The sequence below is a fragment of the Monopterus albus genome, unplaced genomic scaffold (genome assembly GCF_001952655.1).
Source record: "Monopterus albus unplaced genomic scaffold, M_albus_1.0 scaffold13.1, whole genome shotgun sequence".
In the NCBI taxonomy this organism is placed as follows: Eukaryota; Metazoa; Chordata; class Actinopteri; order Synbranchiformes; family Synbranchidae; genus Monopterus; species Monopterus albus.
Genome location: NW_018127893.1, coordinates 1,271,601 through 1,292,740, shown reverse-complemented (window position 1 = coordinate 1,292,740; position 21,140 = coordinate 1,271,601). Strand labels below are relative to the sequence as shown.

The 21,140-nt window shown below is 41.4% G+C and overlaps 2 protein-coding genes across 3 annotated transcripts; one reads left to right on the top strand and one right to left on the bottom strand.

Annotated features, from left to right (window-relative positions):
- Positions 1-72: 72 nt before the first annotated feature.
- ubr1 (ubiquitin protein ligase E3 component n-recognin 1) lies at positions 73-16,827 on the top strand. The gene is made up of 47 exons (XM_020590845.1): positions 73-427; positions 1,560-1,819; positions 2,622-2,700; positions 3,695-3,805; positions 4,934-5,061; positions 5,151-5,289; positions 5,403-5,465; positions 5,594-5,717; positions 5,851-5,958; positions 6,066-6,154; positions 6,237-6,335; positions 6,703-6,860; positions 6,955-7,054; positions 7,194-7,322; positions 7,443-7,623; positions 7,713-7,765; positions 7,899-8,009; positions 8,121-8,186; positions 8,283-8,384; positions 8,466-8,529; positions 8,614-8,738; positions 8,841-8,893; positions 9,566-9,668; positions 9,752-9,800; positions 9,912-10,066; positions 10,160-10,259; positions 10,530-10,633; positions 10,764-10,844; positions 10,968-11,149; positions 11,261-11,469; positions 11,570-11,669; positions 11,773-11,925; positions 12,021-12,121; positions 12,342-12,432; positions 12,525-12,673; positions 12,764-12,819; positions 12,925-13,021; positions 13,112-13,179; positions 13,480-13,627; positions 13,755-13,842; positions 14,455-14,591; positions 14,683-14,791; positions 14,886-14,927; positions 15,010-15,087; positions 15,179-15,349; positions 15,462-15,563; positions 16,047-16,827. Exons 1-47 carry the CDS (start codon positions 383-385, stop codon positions 16,186-16,188), a joined length of 5,202 nt encoding a protein of 1,733 aa, XP_020446501.1. The 5' UTR covers positions 73-382; the 3' UTR covers positions 16,189-16,827.
- LOC109955049 (photoreceptor outer segment membrane glycoprotein 2-like) lies at positions 16,394-21,134 on the bottom strand. 2 transcript variants are annotated; one of them, XM_020590847.1, is made up of 3 exons: positions 19,106-21,134; positions 18,587-18,833; positions 16,394-18,008 (listed from the first exon to the last, which is right to left on the bottom strand). In XM_020590847.1, exons 1-3 carry the CDS (start codon positions 19,687-19,689, stop codon positions 17,781-17,783), a joined length of 1,059 nt encoding a protein of 352 aa, XP_020446503.1. In that variant the 5' UTR covers positions 19,690-21,134; the 3' UTR covers positions 16,394-17,780. The 2 variants fall into 2 exon arrangements, with proteins under 2 accessions (XP_020446503.1, XP_020446504.1); XM_020590848.1 differs by having other exon boundaries at positions 17,909-18,008; positions 18,573-18,833.
- Positions 21,135-21,140: the final 6 nt, after the last annotated feature.

The following is a 21,140-nucleotide window of genomic DNA, read 5'->3' as shown; positions in this document are numbered from 1 at the left end:
GTTATCATTAAACCCATCGGCTGCTTTTGGCACACAGAACAAATAAGTTATTATATATAAGCACAATGATCAATAGAGTGTCGCTATCATTTGAATGGTGTCCGTAAAAGAGCAGTATTTGACAAAACAAACAGTAAAAATGGTCTACCACCAGAGGGGGACTTAGGCAAACATTTCTTTTCTTTTGTTTCTAAAATGTTTTTTTTAATCAGAGGAATGCTACAAATGGAAAATCCTTAAACTTTTAAGTAATAGTCATTTTTTGAAAAATTGAGCACACCTAATTATGTTTTATTGCTTTATTTATGATTTAATAGCGTCGCAAATGGTTGATGGGGACATAGTCTCCTAGCGACATCTCCTCATTTACGGCAAATGGAATATGGCGGAGGGTAAGAAATCTGTTGACGGACTTGAGCTCAGCAAGGTATGATTCTCAGACATCTAATACGGCTGACACTGGTTACTGAAATCGAGACACTAAACTCTGAAGTAAATTGTGTTTGTTCTTGTGTTCAATATGTTTTGTCCACGCAGTGAAAGGATGTGCTCATCAAGCTAGCAGTCGTGGTTATCTCCTGTGCTAGCTGCCAGCTCCCTAAATGGTTAAAATGTCTCTGCAGCTACCACAGTGTTTACTGCTCACCAGCTCTGAGTGCATGTTAATGGGTTTGGATTTACCGAAATAACTTAGATTACACAGTCGCCGGGGGCACATGACAGTGTTCTTAGGACCTTATAGTTTCGTGCTGCGGAACCGTAGTGGTCGCTTTTGTCTAAAGCGCGTCAACATGAAATTTTGCATATTATGCTTCCTTAAATTTTCGGACTCTTGTAGCATCGTGTCAGTCATGAGCCATAGTGAAAATGAAACGGACTTATTTACTTTCATTATACAGTCTGACAGTAGCAGGGAAATTCACTTGACGTTAGACGCAAATGCCTTTGTATGCCGACTGTTTGTAGGAGATGTGGCCTATTAAACTTTGAATCGGCAATTAAAAATATAAAAATGATTTGACATCTAGCGTAATTTGAGCCTCCACGTAATATATAGATGCAACCAACATTAGTAATTATTTAGTTTTGTCTCTAGTGGAGAGCCTCTGTACTGGAGACAATTCCTTGTGTGTGTTAAACATACTTGACCAATAAATGGGATTAAACATTAAAATAAAAAATTCAGTTGTTACACAAGTAACTGACTGGTTCACAAGCAGAAATTAATATGTGCATATTATGCTTTTCATTATGTTTTCCCACTGCAGGTTTTTTAAAGACAAAACAACATAAAAGCATTGTGGTAGCATAACACTGTTATTAGCACAAGATATCACATTTCTTCTTTCATCACAATAGTATACTCTGCAATAAATTGTATTAAATCTTCTTAAAATTCAATTTAAATGTTAAATGATTAGTAAACATGCTGCATTGTTAAAGGTAAATAATTATCTTTGCATCACTGTGTGAATACTGGCTAAGACCAGTAGTTGTGTGTGTATAGGTGGAGACAGCTATGAGTCACTGCAGTCATGCTCTTCCCTGTTTTCCTGCAGGAATGGCTAGAGGCTGCAGACGGCAAGGCGGAGGTGCTTCGCTACCTGAAGGAGCAGGTACCGCAGATCTTCTGCCTAAAAAAAGAGTCCAGCCCTCAGGAGGAAGAGGAACTCATGCAGACCCGACTCATCCATCCTCTGGAGTGTTTCCTGTTTGGAGAAGACCCCGAGGAGGGTCTGGAGAAGCTCAAGCATGGGTGCTCCTCCTCCCAGCTCTGTGGACGTGTCTTCAAAGAGGGAGAGACTGTATACTCCTGCAGGTGTGAGAAGACCTTTGAAACTCCGTAAAAATAAATTACTACAGCAGTACTTATAGTAGCTGTGGTGAAATATTAAGTTTTAGTTAGCCCTTACTAGTTAATTTGAGGACTAGGTAACAAATATCAAGCACTATGGGGCATCCAAAATGATTGTTTTGGCATGAAAAAGAGATATAAAAATGTTTGTATAGCTCAAAGCCATGAATATATCATGGAGACAGTTTAACATCATCACGTATTACTAGTTTGAACAGTCTGAACTCAGTAGGTTTTTGTTCTGCAGTGATCTAGTTATGCAACAACACGGGAGTATTTGGACTAAGTGTTAAAAATGAATACTTCATGAGTAAACTCTCTCAGGCTTCAACATGAGGCAGTTCCCAAATGGCACTGAATGATGTCTCACTCACATAGATACCCAACAATTGTTGCAGTGGATTTTCTGAATTTCTTTCCCAAGGCTGTCCTAAAAGTTTTATGTCAACATGAGTTGTATTTTAAGATAGTACTGTTATATCCATGCACAGTTATGTATAATCAAAATGTGTGCCAGTAGGTATAGGGCACTGTCAATGTATGTACCTATTAAAATTAGCACAGAGACAAGTGCGTGTTTGCAGTTGTCTGAAACAAATCCTGAGATACTGTAATAAATACAATGTGCAGCCAGAGACGGTGAATGAGTATCATCACAACACATGAATTAAGTTCATGTGCTTATCAAGTGTACACTGAATTTTTATATTGAGGTAAAAAAAGTATGGTTTGCTCACTCACCATATAAATCTTCAAATTATTGCAGGGATTGTGCAATAGACCCCACTTGTGTCCTGTGCATGGACTGCTTCCAGGATAGCGTGCACAAAAGCCATCGTTACAAGGTTGGTGTCAATATGAATATTTTTATACATTTTTAAAGAAATTCAGATTCATCTGTTTTGCTTGACTACGTTATTGAATCACAGTCCGCTGGTTTCGTGGTTAAGGGATAAGGCCAGTCATTTTCTATATTAACAGTATTTTTAGCAGCCTAAATACAGAGATTAAAAGCAACAATGATTTGCTTCTACTCACGGTTAGTGTCTGTCAGTGTGTCAGTCCTGGACCAGCTTGTTCATCCTTGCCATAAACCACCATTATTGTTCCAGAAGGATTATAATCACATCACTGAAACACACAGCTGCTCTGGGTGACATATTTCTTCCTTAGCAAACACTAGACACTAGCATGAGGAGCTGGTTGAATGTAAACAAAGCTGAGAGCTCAGGCAAGATCTTAGCTGACTTCAGTAGATGACTTTGGGGCAACATAGTTAGCCCTGGGGTTTTGTAATGAAAAAACATGTCACCCAGTGCAGTGGTGTGTTTTCCTGATGTGTTTTTAATCGTTTATAAACAGCAATGGAAGTCTGTCACACAGATGAACAAGCTAATCCAGGACTGACAGACTGACAAACATTAATCATGATTGGAGGCAATTCCTTTTTGGTTTTAGTCTGGAGATAGAGATTGCTGAAAGCACCATCAATATGTACAATGTCCAGCCTTTTCTTTTAATCACTGGATTTGTACTTTGAGATTTGACATCTCTATGACATCTCACAGATACTGGAGCACCATTACCTTGCCCTTGCCAACCACTAGTCTCTGATTCAATCCTGTGCGCAGTGTCATATAGTGTTGACTGGATTAGCCTCCTGGATCCCATACACAACATATTTCTAGATATACAAACATTTATGATTAATTAATTCCCAATTATTTTAGGACCTACATGTGGTATTTAATGTTGGACTCCTAGTGTTGCATAGTAATTGCTGCTGTGTCTATTACTTACCCTCAGTGACACACACTAAGTGCCATTTTTTCCCTGCAGATGCACGCATCATCAGGCGGGGGCTTCTGTGATTGCGGGGATGTGGAAGCCTGGAAGATCGGCCCCTGTTGCTCCAAACATGACCCGGGGGCACCCGCTGCTATGGTAACGGTGAGTTACATAATTGGAAAGAGGGATGTGGGAGGGGTGTACTTGTCCCATTCTGTCAGTGAACCCCAGAATGCTTATTTTCCCATCTTAGCCCTCTATGCTGCTCTCTTGATTGTGGCTTTGGCTCCAGAAACTAAGAAGACCTGCACAGATTGAGAAAAGAGAAGATGATATTTGTGAAAATAAGCAGGTGGAAACCAGCTGGGGTTGACTGTTTGAGAGTCGCCTGCAATTGCTTAAATCCTCCTGAACCGAGCAGAGATGTATTTGGTTTACAGCTTCTCTTGCCACAGTACTGCTGGGGTGATTGGTTGTTTGTCAGGCCTTTTGTTTGCTGATTACTGTGTTTTAGCTTTCTTCAGACAAGCTCGTGGGCTTTGAGCAGATGTATAGCTTGACGGCTCTGTGCCTTTTTCCGTAAACAGCAGGTGCTTCTGCCCCAGTCTGGCAGGCTGCTTTATGTTTTCTGCACCGGATCTGAACCTGTGCTTAACAAGCTGTGACACTGAACATGAAAACCCACCCTGCTCTTTGAGACCTCTTGTTGTTAAGGTTCTGATAGATTCCAGTGCTCGTTCTCACACAGTGGTATGACGTTGAGACTCGTGTAAATACGCAGACTCATTCGTTTGTTTGGTTTGTGTGTTAAATGTCAGACACTTGTGTGAAATATTTAGCTGCTCTGTGGAATGTTTGCTCTCAGGGGATTTGATATTAATGTTACCAGGCTGGATGCCTGTTTAGCTTTTATTAGACAAAATATTTAGACCAGTTCCTTGTCACATTAGAGTTACTGTTGAAACAGGGGTTAGTATAGGTTATTACAACAAATGTTTTCTCAGTCACATTGACTTCACTTTCTGTATCATTGCAGATTTGTGTTAAAGATGTTTGTTTCTGCCCTCATCTTGGAACATTATTGTATTAATAAAAATACTCTGAGAAACTTTACTTGTAGAAACATTTACTAAATCACTCCAGGTTCACTATAGATGTACTAGCAATTGACAGTTTGTTGTCACCAAAAGTGTTTCAGCTAAGTCGAGGACAGTATTTCATGTGTGCTATTTTTGGAACAAGACACCTCCTCAGAAAGTCAGTCATGTTTGATTCTCTCATTTTGTGCAGGATGAGTGTGATTTGGAGCCCGAGTTATATGAACGTGCTGAGAAACTGTTCCGGATACTGCTGCGCTACGTCACAGATTTCTTGGTGTGGGAGGAGAGCTTTGAGCTATCAGCTGAACTCCAACCCCAGTATGGCCTCTCTGATCACATGCAAATACATACATCCACATACAAAGCACTCAGATTAACTTAGACGGTGTATTTCTCCATCCGTGCAGACGAAAAGACAATGCATACTACTGTGTACTGTACAATGATGAGCACCACTCGTACGACCATGTGATCTACACCCTGCAGCGTTCTGTTAACTGTGATCCGGCTGAAGCACAGATACACACAGCACTTATTGACAAGGAGGTAGTTTTTTATTTGTTTACCTTTACATTACAACAACATCAGAGGGAAGCACATCATGCCAATTACAGATGAACCTATTGTGTAATTATTGTATGTTGAATAATGACGCACAGGGTCGGCGTGCAGTAAAGAGAGGGACGCTGCGTTCATGCCAGCAAGCACGCGATCTCATCAGGGTAAATCTTAGCCATTACTTTGCACTGTTTCAGACAATGTTTTCACAGAATGATATTCTTGAACCACAGAACATTATTGTTCAGTTTTGCATGTCGCAGTGACCTTTTCTTTCACTGTTGTGTTGCAGTCCAACTCTCAACACATTTCTCAGCAGCCACTACGTGTGGAGATCCTTCACACAACAGTAATGGCTCATCAAACCTTTGCTCTGCGCCTTGGCTCCTGGTTCCAAAAGATCATCAGTTACTCAGGTGCTGCCATCGTTGTTACCATATTACAGAGTCCAACACACCACACCACATGTACTGACTGACACCTTAATGCTCAGTCATACATGTACGGTTTCATGCTATCTGACTGGGAACCTACTTATTTCTTGTGCAGCTGGTTTCAGGCAGGCCTTCTGCCAGGTGGCACTAGAGCCAGACACAGACAGGGACCACCTTTGCCTCATCAGCAGACTCATGTTGCACGATGCTGTGATGTACAAAGGCAAGTAGATTTGAGCTTGAACTTCATTATCATACAGAGTAGTTCAATCTCAACTTGATAAAAAAAAATGAGACTAACGTTTTTTTTTTTTGTCTTGATTTCTGAAGGAGCTCGCAAGGTAATCCATGAACTGATTTTGTGTAGCATGCTAATGGAGACGGACTTCAAGAGGCTGTTTGCAGTCGAGTTTACAAAGGTAAAAAAGTGGAATGTTAAAATTTTTTTGGGCCGTTCTTTCATTTGCTTAAATGAATACATGTTGTGTTTTGTCTCTTCAGCACTATAAGCAGCTGCAGAAGGACTTTATCAATGATGATCATGAGAGGAGTATATCCATCACTGCTCTCTCTGTGCAGATCTTCACTGTACCCACACTGGTGAGTCTAGTCTGTAGTAACATCTGTGTAGATATTGTGTCATAGTGGTGTAAGTAAACAAACACTAATGTTTCACTGCAAGTGCTGCTACAATAATTTATTATTTCCTTTTATCTCATAAAAGGACTGCTACTGAGTGCTGCATTAACTTTATACATTACTAAAAAAAAACAACTTTTTTTGTATAAAGGCCATTTTTCTTTTTCTACATTTTTTATTATAATAGATAATGCATTTTGGAGTTTTTATTGTGGTAATATTGTATCATTACATCCCTACCGTATATAGTTTCATTAATATTTGTACTTATTCATAAAAACAGCATTAACTTAACATCTCTACTTTCATATTTCTGGTCTTCACTTAGGCCAGGCAGCTGATCGAGGAGTGTAATGTCATTAAGGTGATAGTTGATACAGTCATGGATTTAATTGGTGAACATCTGAATGAGAGCAACCAGTTCTTCTTCCTGGGCTACAACACAGACAAGTTCCCACGCATCCAGGTCATCTTCCATGACCTCAGGTGATCAAGCAATAAACAAATTTAACAAAATCTCTTCTCCTGGTTTTGTTGTCTGCTTTTGGTGTTATCTAAGATGTAACTGTGTCTCTGGCAGGTATATTCTAATCAGTAAACCCTCAATATGGACTGATGAGCTGCGGAGACAGTTCCTAGAGGGGTTAAAAGTCTTTCTTGGGTTTCTCAAATGTATGCAGGTAAAAAATGGTCTCATATTCTTTCAACCTTGATTTGTCCTTTGATACCATGTAATAGCAGTACTATCACATCAGGTTGTGGTAGCTTGTCAGACCTGATATTTAATGAACCTTGGTCTTCTTTCACTTTCCTCATCAGGGTATGGAGGAGGTGAAGCGGCAGTTTGGTCAACACATTGTGGTAGAGCCAGAATGGGAAGCTGGCTTTTCTCTTCAGATGCAGCTCCGTCACATTCTTGCTATGTTTCAGGACTGGTGTTCCTCTGATGTGAGTTGTCGTTGAATGAATTTGTCATTGAACCATAAAGTTGCGCCACAGCTAGAAAGATTGTAACTATAAGAGCCACATGGTGCTGTGCTCAGTCGTTGCCTGTTTCTGCCCCCTCAGGATGAGATCTTGCTTCTTGCATTTAAAGAGTGCCACAAAGTCTTGATGCAATGCAATAACCAGCCCTTCCATAGGGAGGCCACTGACTACTACATGTGTAAGCACATCCTCCATGTTCGTCCATACAAAGTGTCTCAGGAGCCTGTCAGCATTCACCTGCCCATCTCCAGGCTACTGGCTGGTATGAGAACTACTATCGAGATTACCAGTTATTTAGTGGTGTTTTATTTGTATACTGTGACCTTACAATTGGTGCATTTTGATCCCTAGGCCTGTATGTACTTCTGTGCAAAACAGGGGCATTTGAACATCTGGATAATGCTGTAAGTAACATGACAAAAATTATGAAAGTACTTGTTCAGTAGGCTGCTGCTGTTGGTGAGTTAGCAAGCAGTTAGTGTGTATTGACTGAATAGTCTGGTATCAGAGAATAATATTTTTTTCGGTCTGTTGCAGGATAGTCTTGACTACATCCAGCTGGCCGAGTGTCCTCTGCGCTCTGTGGTGCTGGCTGCACAGGTCTCAGCCGAAATGTGGCGTAGAAACGGGCTGTCATTAGTCAGCCAGGTATGCTTCGTTCTTTGGATATCCAAAGCATTGTTTTTAAGCTGAATGCTCTGTGTGTATTTCTTCCATTAATAAATTGCAAGTAAATTCATGGTTGACTTGTATGATCAGGTCTACTACTATCAGGATGTAAAATGCAGAGACGAGATGTACGATAAAGACATTCTCATGCTCCAGGTTGGTGGCAGTCAGACAACATTTTTTTTTCCTCGTTGAGTCAGGGCTCTTTTGTATTTACAGTGTGGTGACAAATGATGTTTGTTTGCTTTTCAGATAGCTGCTTCCAAAATGGACCCCAATCACTTCCTCATGCTGATCTTGTTGAGATTCGAGCTCTTTGATTACTTTAATGGAAGTTGTTCAAGCACAGACCAGGTAAGCCTCCAATAATCACCCAAGAAAACAGTTGTGCAACCAAGTGCTCTGCTTATTAATGAAATACAACTAAAAATATAGGATGAATTAATACAGTGGAACCGCTTAACAGAAGAGATGCTGTACCTCCTGATCGTCATCACCGGTACAGTCGTATATTCTACTCCTCAAAATTCAGTCAGCTGAATATGAATGATATTGTCGCATCTGATCAATGCTGTATGTCCAGGTGAACGCTATGTCCCTGGGCTCAGTCAGGTGACCAGAGAGGACGTGACCATGAGGGAGGTGATCCACCTGCTGTGCATTGAGCCCATGGCTCATAGTAGCTTGGTCAAAGGCCTCCCAGAGAATGTACGATTAACACCACAGCTTTCAATGATAAAATGAATCTTGTCTATTCAGTATGGAAGAGCTGTCACTAATATGTTAATAACTTGTTTTTGTTTTTTGTAGGAAAGCCACGAAACAGGCCTGGAGTCAGTAATTACCAAAGTTGCCACCTTCAAGTATGTAAAAACTGTGAAACGGGGCTGGGCAATGTCTACAGTAAAGCGTTGGTGATGGACGATGATATGGGGGGGATGGTTGTTAGTGGCTAAAAGTACCCCTTTGCCCATTTGGGTTAAAAACAAAACACAAAAATTAGTTTTTATATAATATATAGTGTAATATGATAGATTGCAAATCTTCATGACCATTTGCGTAGATGTGAGATCAGCTGTAAAGACATTTCACTCTGTTGGAGTTATTGGAACTACCTAGAAACACTCAGTTGACTCTGATTATTCAGTGGTGTTACAGAGTGATGCCTCTATCTCATAAATGATCTTCGGCTAACAGCAGACAGCGGTGTTGTCTTATTGTCCACAGGCTGCAGTGAGGTCATAAACCTGATAGCAGAGAGTTTCATTTTGTTCCGTCATCAGTTTAAAATCATGGAGTTAACGCTGGTTAGCAACAGCTGGTATGACCCTGCTGGATGTCATTTTAACCAGAAACAGCTAAATCACAGTGGCGGGTCCCCATCATTATGCCTGTCAGCCATTGGCAGTGGATGACGGCATCGTCCCATCACCCATCTCTACTGTGAAATGTTCCTTTGAAAATGAATTTTCAGAGGGTTTAATCTATTAACAGTGTATTGTTAACTGAACTCTCTATTCTGCTTCTGCTTTTAGAAAACCTGGGGTTTCAGGACATGGATTATATGAAGTGAATAAAGAGTGTCTGGCAGAGTTCAACCCTTTTTTCTACCATTATTCAAAATCCCAGCACAGCAAGGTAACAGTTTCATCAACAGTTTTACAGTAAAATGACTTCTGTTGAATATCCCTCAGGCCATTCTTATTTTTTGCTTGTTGCAGGCAGAAGAGTCTCAGAAGAAGAGGAGGACTCAGGAGGGCAGTGATAAAGGTGACCAACATCTTTGCTCTGCACAGGCTCTTAGATGTGACAGTCCATCTGTAATCTGGCTGATACTGAATTAGCTCTACTAACATTCCCTCTGTTTGTGTTCGTGCTTAGCTCTCCATCCTCCAGTGCCCCCAGTGTTCTGCCCAGCTTTCTCACGCATAGTGAATCTGCTCTACTGTGACATTACAATCCACGTCCTGAGATTCATCCTGCAGGGAGCTGCAGAGGACCACGCATCTCACTGGACAGAAGCCATGATCCAGCGGGTACATGTTACATTTATCTATTTCAGTAGAAAGTCTACCCTGCTTCATAAGTGACATGCAGTAAAAAAAAAAATGCATACCTTTGTCTCACAGGCTCTGCACCTGATTGGTCAGGCATTGCTTGAAGAGAAAACTCAGCTTGAGGACAGCACTGTGGAGGAAGTGACCTTTGATTTCAGCCTTAAGGCTCGCAGTGAGTGAGATCCAGTTAACAGCTTTTATGCCTCTGTCTGTCCAGCGACATCTCAGGGAATTTCTTCAAATTTGGTATAAATGTCCACTTTGACTTGTGGATGAACTGCTTAGATTTTTGATAGTCAAAGGTCACAGTCACAGTGACCTCACATCTGTCACGTTCTGTGAATTTGACTGGTTGTTAGAGGCATATAACCGCAAAGTGGAAAGTCTAGTTTGAATTACTATTCATCATAGTTCTCAAAGGATGTTTCATCTGCTTTTCCAGGCATCGGTTCAGAACACGGCAAGTCAGTGTTCCTCTTGTTGTCTAAGATTAAGGCTCTTCCTTCACTTGAAGCTCAAAAAGACATGTTCAAATGGCTTCTACAGGTAGGCTCTGCTGTTCCATCAGGCTTCATACTACATGGTTGGTATAAATATTACCAACCAAAAACATTACTGACTTTCTGGACTGATTTATTTTCCAGTTACACTCACATTTGATATGGTCTTCTTCTAGATGTTTGAGATTGTCAAGTGCCTTAGAGAGAACTCAAGTCCAACAGCATCCATGAGTGTGGAAACAACAAAGCCAGAAGAGGTAAAATAAAAATGAACTGTGAATGATAATTGTGAATCAAATACTGATAACCATTTTGCTGTGCAGTTTCATGTAGTTGAAACCGTAGATTTATGTAGATGTACTTGTTTTTGGTTGGTCCAGAGTGCTCAGGACAAAGAGAAAGCTGAGCGAAAAAGGAAGGCGGAGGCAGCCAAGCTCCACCGACAGAAGATTATGGCCCAAATGTCAGCAATGCAGAAGAACTTCATTGAATCAAACAAGATGCTGTACGACAACATGCCGGAGAGCGGAACACAGGGAGAACCCGTCACATCTAATGATACGTGAGCTGAGACATTCTGAAAACTCCATGAGTGTGTTTCACAGACTTGAGGTGAAGATCTTTATCATATTAGTTCTATTAATTCTAGTTTGGGTTATGTTAATTCCTTTAGCTATACCACAGAGCAGAGGGAGCTGTGTGTAGCCATTGGGCCCCACCGAGGATCCACCCCAGCCAAGAGGGAGGTGCTGACCTGCATCCTCTGCCAGGAGGAGCAGGAAGTGCTGGCTCAGGCTCCAGCCATGGTAATGACCGCATGTGTTCAGAGGTCCACAGTGCTGACGCAGTGCAGAGGAAAGCTACCGACCAACAGAGCACCAGGTCAGTTTCAATTCCATGAACTATTCATTTAACTTGTGGCAGCTGCAGATTTATAGGTTAAAAATCTCAGTTGGATTCATTATGTATTTATGCTTTAAAGGAACAGGGACATCATATCCCCTGTTTATGCCTCCTGAACTGACAGTGGGGACCCACACTGGCAGCTGCGGACACGTCATGCATGCCACATGTTGGCAGAAGTGAGTCATTACATAAACGGGTTTGGCCAGTTAAATATTATTCAGATTGTAGTCCCTTTATACTGTATAGTATGTGACATTTAGATAACATTGTATTTTTCAGATATTTTGAGGCAGTCCAGAATATGACGAGGAACCGGCTCCACGCTGAGCTGATCATTGACCTGGAGAATGGGGAGTACCTGTGTCCACTGTGCAAGTCTCTGTGCAATACTGTTGTCCCTCTCATCCCGTTGGAACAAGTAACATTTAACTAGTAAGTTCAGACCACCTTTTTCAAGTCAGTCTACAGTTGTCTGTTGCATGTTCAAATGGATAGAAGTTACTAGAATTTCTGTCTCCTGTGTGCAGTGAAAATGCAGAGATAATTGGACAGCATTTGACCTTACCTCGCTGGATCCAGGTCCTCTCTGCCAGGATTAAAGGGCTCAAGTCAGTCACTCAGGATAATGGTAAGAAGAGATGCTGAGGATGCAGTAATCACATCTCTTTGGTAGCGCACTGTTAATGTGAACTCAGAACTGCAGTTGAAGCCACAGTTGCCTTTAATTGATGGAGGGTGTTTTACTGTAAAGCAAATGTAGAAAGTTTTATTCTCCAGCGTACTATATTCTCAAACAGCCTTCATATTCTAGTGTCTGCATTCACTTGTTTTCTGGTATTGATATTCAGAGAGGGGCAGTAGTGGCGATGGGGACACAGAGCTGTGTGGAGAGAGCCAGCCAGACTTTAGATCCATCCTCAGCTATGGAGTACAAGAACAGTGAGTGAAGCTGACTGCTCTGCTTCAGTGTTACTTGAGCATCTTTGTTTCCTGTAGCTCGGTGTCCTGAATGATCTGCTGCTTGTTTTTAGGAGAAAATTCTCCGACAGCATAATGGACATGCTAGTCGTGTGTGCCACCACGGTCCACAGGGTGGGCTTGCAGACAGCACCCAATGAGCTGTGCCCACATGTGCCCCTTATGGCCTGGAACACATGTGCCTTCACTATTCAGGCCATAGGTAAGGCCTCCTGCTTTAGCACCGATCTAATCCCTTCTTTCTTCTCTTTTTTTTCTAATCCCCAAAACACCTGTTTGTTTGTCTTCACAGAAAACATACTGCAGGAAGAGGACAAGCCACTCTTTGGGTCCTTACAAAACAGACAGGTTGGACACCACATAGTGACTAGCCAGCACCCATCACACCTGCCGCACTTGGTCTGGGTTTATTGTTGTTAAATACCAGTTTTTTAAGGCTCTTCTCTGTCTTAGCTCACAGGTCTGAAGGCAATAGTTCAGTTTGCAGCATCCCAGAGACTTAAGAGCTCTCACGCTGTCATTCAGAGACACTTTACAGACATGTTGGGAGGTATGCGGTCCATCCAAGCATACTCTATACATCATATTTATTTATCACTTGGTTATGACTATAAAATTGTCCTTGTTGTCTTCTTCCCAGTCTTGTTGCCAGCTATGAGCAGAAAAAACACCCCTTCTCTTCTGGAGGTGGACTTTGTCCATCTTTTGGTAGGTCTCCCCTTAAGGGAACTGTGCTCCTTCACCTAGTCCTCATTCCTAAATGACGCATATCAAATTTATTCTTTTATTCTGTCCCACTGTAACTATGATTAGTACAGTCATTCAGTTATTTAATTAAAATAATGGAACTATTAATTACGTGTGTTCATGTTCTCCTAATAATGAAACTTGATGTTTTGTTTTTTGTAATTTTGATAAAAATGGTTCTATGGATTAAAGCATTAATTTGCAAGTCAGAATTAGTGTATGAAAATCTTCTGTTAATGACGTGTGTGTGTGTTTCGTCAGGTGGGGTTGGTGTTGTCTATACCTTCACTGTATCAGGAGGAGGCTGTGGACTTGCAGCCGTCTGCTGTCAGCTCTGCCTACAACCACCTGCACATCTTGCATCTGGTCACCATGGCTCATGTACTGCAGGTCCTCCTCTCCACTGCAGGTGCAAACAGTGAAAAGCTCAACTATAGAATCTGCTCTAACAATACTGATATTTACCATTTACCAAACTACCACCGAATGCTGTGGAGAAATAAGGACAATGAAATGATTGTGTACTTTCTGTCTAGATTTTCCCACAGTGGTGGGTGGAGAGGAGACAGAGGAGGCGAGAGCGGCGGGAGAGCTGTATGCTGCAGTGTCACAGCACACCGGAGGGTACAATTGTTTCTCATCAGCCTATTATTTAATTGCCACAGTATATGAGCAGACTTTTTCCTTTAATATGTGTATATTGTTAAAATTTCTGTGAATTTAATTGGTTGTAGAGTTACTGTTCAGTTATTGTCTATTAGGGTAGTAGTAGTAAACAAAATGGTGGCGTGACCTGCCATTAAAATGTCTGTGTTGACAGTTGATAAGTACATTCTCTCTCCCCTAAGAGCGACAAGCATAAAAAAACTGTTTCTGTTACAGATTCCATCAGGCAGAAACAGCAACATGCTGTCAACAGTCAATAAAAACTTTGGATTTCCTACTTTTATAATCATTTATCTAGATGTGATTTGGGGTTTCAAACCCATGAACAGACTATGTTTGTGCTGATACTTTAATTATGGAATTTTTCATTAGCCTGTTTCATAATCAGTCTTGAGAGGAAGTGAGCTTGCCTGTTTGTAATAGAAACAAATGCCTACTGAGTGGAGGCAAATGCATTGCCACCTGTTTCCTACTCTCAAGGCCCCTCTCCATGCTGCGTGCTCCCATGTATATAGTGATACTGACCATCTTCAGCCTGTTTAACCGACTGTTCTGTGGTTTGCTCATTAGGCTGATTCCAGATGTGTCCAGCAGCTCTGTGGCAGAGCGGGTGAAGAAGGGGATCAAACCTTTCCTGCGCTGTGCTGCTCTGTTTTTCAGTTGCCTTACAGGAGTTCATCCTCCAGAGGAGCTTTTTAGTACTTCTGGTAGGTCGATGCGAAGCAGTATATCTTTATAACGCACTGTGTGTGACATGTTGATTAATGAATTCAGGCTGAAAGTTTTGATCTACTGCAGCTGCCTCTCAAGGACAGATGGAGGCACTATGCAGTTACTTGGCACTACCTTCGAATGTGTTCCAGCTTTTCCAGGAGCACAGAGATGCTGTTACTCCACTGCTGCACAGGTAGGTGTTAAACACTAAGGCAAGCGCAATGTATATTGTTTTTTTTTTAAGCATTTCCTAGAGAGGTATGCCTTTTTTTTTTTCTTTTTTTTAGGTGGTGTGGAAGCCCAGCTATAACCAAAGCCCAGACTGTAAGGTAAGCTTTATGTGAATCCACAACTTTTCTGTTTTGTAATAAAAACACCTCCTTATCAGTGATCACTAAACTCTTTTCGTAGATACCCTAGGCAGAGGAATCGTTTGATTGATCTTCCTGAAGATTACAGCGCTCTCCTCAATCAGGCCAGCCATTTTCAGTAAGTGGAGAAAGTCACATTTCAATCGCCATGTCTTCGTGGTAAATTTGCTGCAGATGTTCAACCCTCTTGTCTCCTCTCAACTTCTCAGGTGTCCTAAGTCTACAGATGATGAGAGGAAGCACCCGACCCTCTGCCTGTTTTGCGGGGCCATGTTGTGCTCTCAGAGCTCCTGCTGTCTCAGCAGGCTGGATGGGGAAGATGTGGGAGCTTGCACCGCTCATGCCGCTACCTGTGGTGCTGGTGTGGGCATGTTCCTCAGGTAGGTCGAGATTTTATTTAATTTTTTTCTTCTTTTTTCCTTAAGATTTTGTTAGATCTCAGTCTTCATTGAATAAAATATGCTATATAAATATGTGATTTCATGTTGACAGGATAAGAGAGTGTGAAATTGTACTGATGGCCAGTAAGACTCGAGGAAGCACATACCCTGCTCCTTATTTGGACGACTACGGGGAGACTGATCCTCACCTTGAGTAAGAATCATTGTTTTTTTGCAGGTGCTGAATTATTACATGAATGTTAATATTGACTCATGCAGCTGCTAGAACTGAAAGCATTCCTCCACCAGAGTGTCTACAGTTGTCTAGAGATTCCATTTTATACTTCTACTCCACTTCAGAGTAAATACTGATCTTTTTACGCCACTACATTTATCTGACAGCTATAGTTGCTTGTCCAAAGTTTAACATATACAGGTGCCCTGCTGCATCGCTTCCTGATTTCCCAAACTACGGGGCGAGCCAAGGGTCATAATCACAGAATGTTACGTATGTTAAACACTTGTCAAAAAACTTGTGGCATTAAAAGGATTTTGCGTTAACTTTGACAGCCCTAAAACAAACACACTAACAAAAAAAAAAAAAAATCCCCAGAATGCTTATTGCATGTAAAGTTAAGCATATAGCCCCTACCATGAGCTGTATAACCAATTAGGCCTTCTGTGCTTTCATTTCTAGAAGGGGCAATCCACTGCACCTTTGCCCAGAGCGCTACAGGAAGCTGAACCAGCTGTGGCAGCAGCACTGCATCCTGGAGGAAATCGCCCGCAGCCTGGAGGTGGTCAATGTTATGTTTGCCTTTGAGTGGCAGATGTTCTGATGACTGCTCCAGCTTTGGTGCCCGGGGAAGAAGGAGCACAGTTTGCTTCAGTGCTCACGTGGCGCACACACACATACATATATATACACACACACGAGCAAACAGCCTTGGCCTGAACAGCCAGTCCCTCCTGGACGCTGGAGTCCCGACAGGTGCAAAAGAATAATGGAGGGTGATGAATTAGGAGCAAACCCCAGTCGCCTTGTTTTAATTGACTGTCTGCTGTGAGAATAGGTTTCTCCTCTTAGAGTAATGTTGATTGCTCATTCAAATAAAGACAAACACCATATACACACTGACATGGGTCTTTATGTAATTTGTTTTCTCTCATCAGTAATGCTGTGAATTTTCTGCATTGTTCTTTTGTGGTAGAAATTATTAGTCATAAGTTATAACATTGATTGATCCTGTTTGAGAATACATTCATTTGGAAATGCTTTGGCACGATCAGACGTCCCACACATTTATGCTTTTGCCCACTAATTATGTAGGATTAGCTTCCCAAATATGTCACATTTGGACATTTATAATTAAATTGACATATTAGCCCAAACTGATGACGTACTGTAAAGACTGGGACAGAGAAATACCAAGATATTTGGTCTTGTAATGATAAAAACTGAACGGACCACTTTTAGACAGATTCAGCATATGGTGTTTTTTTCACTTACTAAAAAATTGCAATATTCTATTTAAGAAAAAAATGTACATTTTATTGAAAAAAATTCTAAGTGTATCTTTTTAGTTACTCTATTATTTCTCACCGTTTTCAAGACAAATTGTGTGAATATATTCTTTCTTCCTTTTTGTGTTGGTTGAACGTGACTTCCAGGCTGTAAAAATAAAGACACTAGCCTATTTACAAATGCGCTGTCCCCTGAATCAATTTGAATACAGTAGTGTCACATTTTGTTTTATCTAAAAAGTAGACAATCAGGACAAAAGGAGGCGCTCCAACACAGGGTGTCTGACACTGCATTGCCTCCGAGTTTGCTAATACATGATCTGTTCACTGTCCTTTATTGTTTCGTCCATCATATAAAACAGGCAGAATTTTTTTTTTACAAGGCTTGAATTTTGAATTGTTCATTTTAACACCTCGCACGTTTTTAGATGAATGAACCATGGTGGCATCGCAGAGGCACAGTAGATTCATCATAATGAAGGCTTGAATGCTAGACAACTTATCTATTATCAATTACTTGTAAATTTGAGTCTGGTGTTGTGGTTTTAACTACTGCAAAAGCACAGAAATATTGTACATATGACACTATGCTACTCTTGGTGCAACTTTGTTTGCTAATGCATTTGCTAATCCTTCAAGCCCAGTGAAAACACAGGGAAAGGAGCCAAAAATGATACTGTTGTTCTGAATACCCAGAACAAAATGTTGACATTCATCATCATATTCTTTCAGGTCTTACAAGGCCTTTTTAACTTGAGGCCTAATTTAAAGGTGCTACATATTCTTGATATATTAATTTAAGCCCTGACTGCACTTTCAGATACATTAAGGCCCTTATTCGCCTTTGGTGGTGATGCCATGGAGGCCTGAGAAAGGTGAACCGATTTCGGTGGCACATTGTCTGGCCCTAGCGTGCTTTAGAAGTAGAGGGAACATTAATGTTGGGGTCTCCATCGTTGGCTGTGTCTATCTGGTTGCCCTTGCCAAGGCTCTTGATGATGATCAAGTTGGTGCGGGCCGTTTCCATGAAGCTGTTTTCCAGCAACCAGCCATCAGACTCAGCGTTGGGGTCCCCCTGTCTCAGCACGTTTTCCAGAGAGGTCTGGAGGTAACGAACCCCTGTCAAAACTGATAGCTAAAACAAGACATGAAAAGTGAACTAAGTAGTTTGCCTGTATCGCCCGTGTGGTATGGTGTAATTTTGTATATAAATTGCATCTTTGTGACCGCTTTGCAACAGATTTATTAAGATACTGACATGTAGCACAACAACAGAGGAGTCCACTTCAAGTGCCGCATGGACCCAGAGATAATGAGAGCAGAGATTTACTTGGGGATTAAGCACTACAGGTGTGTGAAGTGACTGTGCAATAACTGTTAATACAAAGGCTGAGGTCTCACCAAACGTCTCCACTATTGTCTTAAGTATTTTTTTTTACAGCGGGTAAAAAAAAAAAAGCTACAGAATTAACCAACCAGATTTTCAAGCTTTTCAAACATCAGCCCTAACTGGCTCAAGTGACATCAGTTGAGGCAGTTTATCAGATCTTGTGCAACTTTTTCTGGTGCTACAGAAGACTTTTTACTATTTTTTTTTACGCTTATGCAGTAGTGCTTCCTGACACCTGTAATACACTTTGATGTGTAAAATCACTGTCCCCCTGTAACGTCTCCATTAAGAACACCTGTGTTGACCAACCTGTATTTCCTCACCTCAAACAGCCAGGTGATGAGGACTGTGAGCCCAATGGACTGCACGATTTTGGTGTAGTACTCCAGCAGAGCCTGGCGACACCCTTTCATCCACAGGTTTAGCTCCTCCGTCTGGTGCTTGTAGATGAAGTGGGCAGAGTTGTTGGTGACCTGCTGCTGGATGCAGGGCCGGGGCGAGTTAATGTTGCAGCAGCTGAAGGGGACTGCATCCATCAGGTACTTCCCCTCCACATTACTTCTCAATCGGCTAGAGAACAGAGAAAAGAAGGAAAAGGTCAGGCTCTGTGTTACTGGGTTTGGGGTGTGAAGATTAGATATTTATGTCACTGTTTAATACTGTATGGAAATTATTAGACTGGTATTTAAATATATTTTTCCTGTTGCTGAGAGTGCTGTACTCTGTTAAAATGTTAAACATGTTATAAAGTGTGTGTCTAGAACATTTCTAATATTGTTTTAGTTAAGGAAGAAGTTGTGTCAACTCATGTTCAGTGTCCACATTCAACTGTTTGTACTTACTCCAAAACCTCTTTCTGGGACATATCTAGATATCGGTTACTGATCCACTGGATTTGAAACCAGTCTTTATAGCCATTGTTGCCACAGCACTGGAACTCTATCTGCAGCATATCCACAGTGCGCTTCAAGAAACATCGTCCTGGTGTGTCTGTGTCCTTGTAGAACCTCATGGCCTCCGTCAGACCGAGGTTCAGAGACTCCTCCAACTCCCCATGCATGCTGTAACACATCAGAGCCCCCACCAGGACACAAAAAGTGAAGAAGAAAGTGCATATAATATAGGGCATCATGACTAACTTCCAGCGCAAGAATTTAGTGGTGTCCACACAGTCGTAGCAGATCTTCCCACCCAGGAAGTTGATGGCACAGGCGATGAGGCCCACGGCTATCAGCATGTTTGGCCCATACTGGACGTTCCTCTCAGACATCAGCTCTCCTCGCTTGTTGATCTCCACCTTGAGAAAAAGCCCCAGACTAAACAGGATGGCCCCTGTCACCACTGAGATCCAGTTTAGAATCCACAGCACCTGGGCCAGTTTGTCCCTCTTGGTCTTGGAGAACTTCACTCTTAAGACAGCCATCATATATTTCTCCTCTTTTGGTTTTTCTTTAAAGTTCAGGGAGAATTAAAGGTGGGATACAGGTGGAGTGAGGGAGAGAAACAGGTTATCCTCCAGTGAATGTGTGGGACAAAGGGGAGGGGGGTTGGTTGAACAGTTCTCTGCAAGTGTTCTCATAAGAAGCTTAGTTTGGCAGTCATGACCGATATTGTGTGGATGCTGCATTATTCTTGTACGGTAGATGCTGACAGCTCTGCGATACTACATTGATGAATGCACAAAATGAATGTGCTCTCACTTAGCAGTTTCTAGGAATAGAAAACACCAAGACAAAATGCAATGACACGTGATCAGTTATTTGTGAAGAGAAGAGCAACAAGATGCCATTTGATTAAAAATAAAACAATTTCCTTTTTAATCCAGCGGCTGATACTTCTGTCTGGACAAGGTTCCCAAAAAAAAAAAAAAAAAATGTCAGAAATGGCTGGCACATTGAAAATACTAACCCTACCTTAGGCTGGTCAACATTCACCTTGAAAATCAAACATTGTCCTCTTGTTTTCTGTTTCATTTCTGGCAGTATCCACATATTTAGTCCTGAGAGAGGCTACTACACTTGTAATGACAACCACAATAGCATCAGAGTGACACTAGTAGCCAAGTCCTGACCCTCTTTTTAATCCCCTTTAATCAATAATCAGCCCTGGGCCCCAGGGGGATTTGCACCCACCTTCTGCCACTTACGCAAATCTGACTGTTCCAGCTCTGTGAAAGTAATGGTTGATGATCATCGTCACCACAAGCACACATTTTACAAGGCAGCTTTCAATGACAAAAATGCATTTATGTGCAATGAAACTTTGCCCAACTCATAAACAGGTAAATGGAGTGTTTCATATACAGTACACTGATCAGCCACAACATAATGACCACCTGATTAATACTGTGTGCACGGGAGTCAATACAGCAGTTGGCACTCATGTCAGTCTGCAGGTCACTGTGAATCTTCTGTGAATTCGTTAGCTTCCATAGTTCTACTGTCAGTGAGAACACAACAGTGTCGACCATTCAGTGAAAAACTTATGTAAAATGAGTGAAAACTGGTCATGAGGACAAGTTAGAGACAATTATTAGACACATTCAACATGGTAATCGTAGTCCTAAATGTCACCACTGAAAGTAAAAACAACTGAAAACACTGAGCAGTGAACATTTTACAGTTTGTGTATTGTAATTTGCACAACTACCGTATATAGTGTAAACAGGAGGAGTCACACTCAAACAACAACGACCCTTTCAGGGAAAACTATCAAAGAAAATTTTGCAAAAGAGTTATCAGAGTTTGATAACAACAAGGGTACAGCATAAATGTAGTTTAAAGAGTTTTATTTTCAAAAAGAAGTAATAAAGTATATTTTTTTGAATCGCTCTTCGTCTGGTCCCTCCCCTGAGACCAATTTGCCATGGGAGACCCT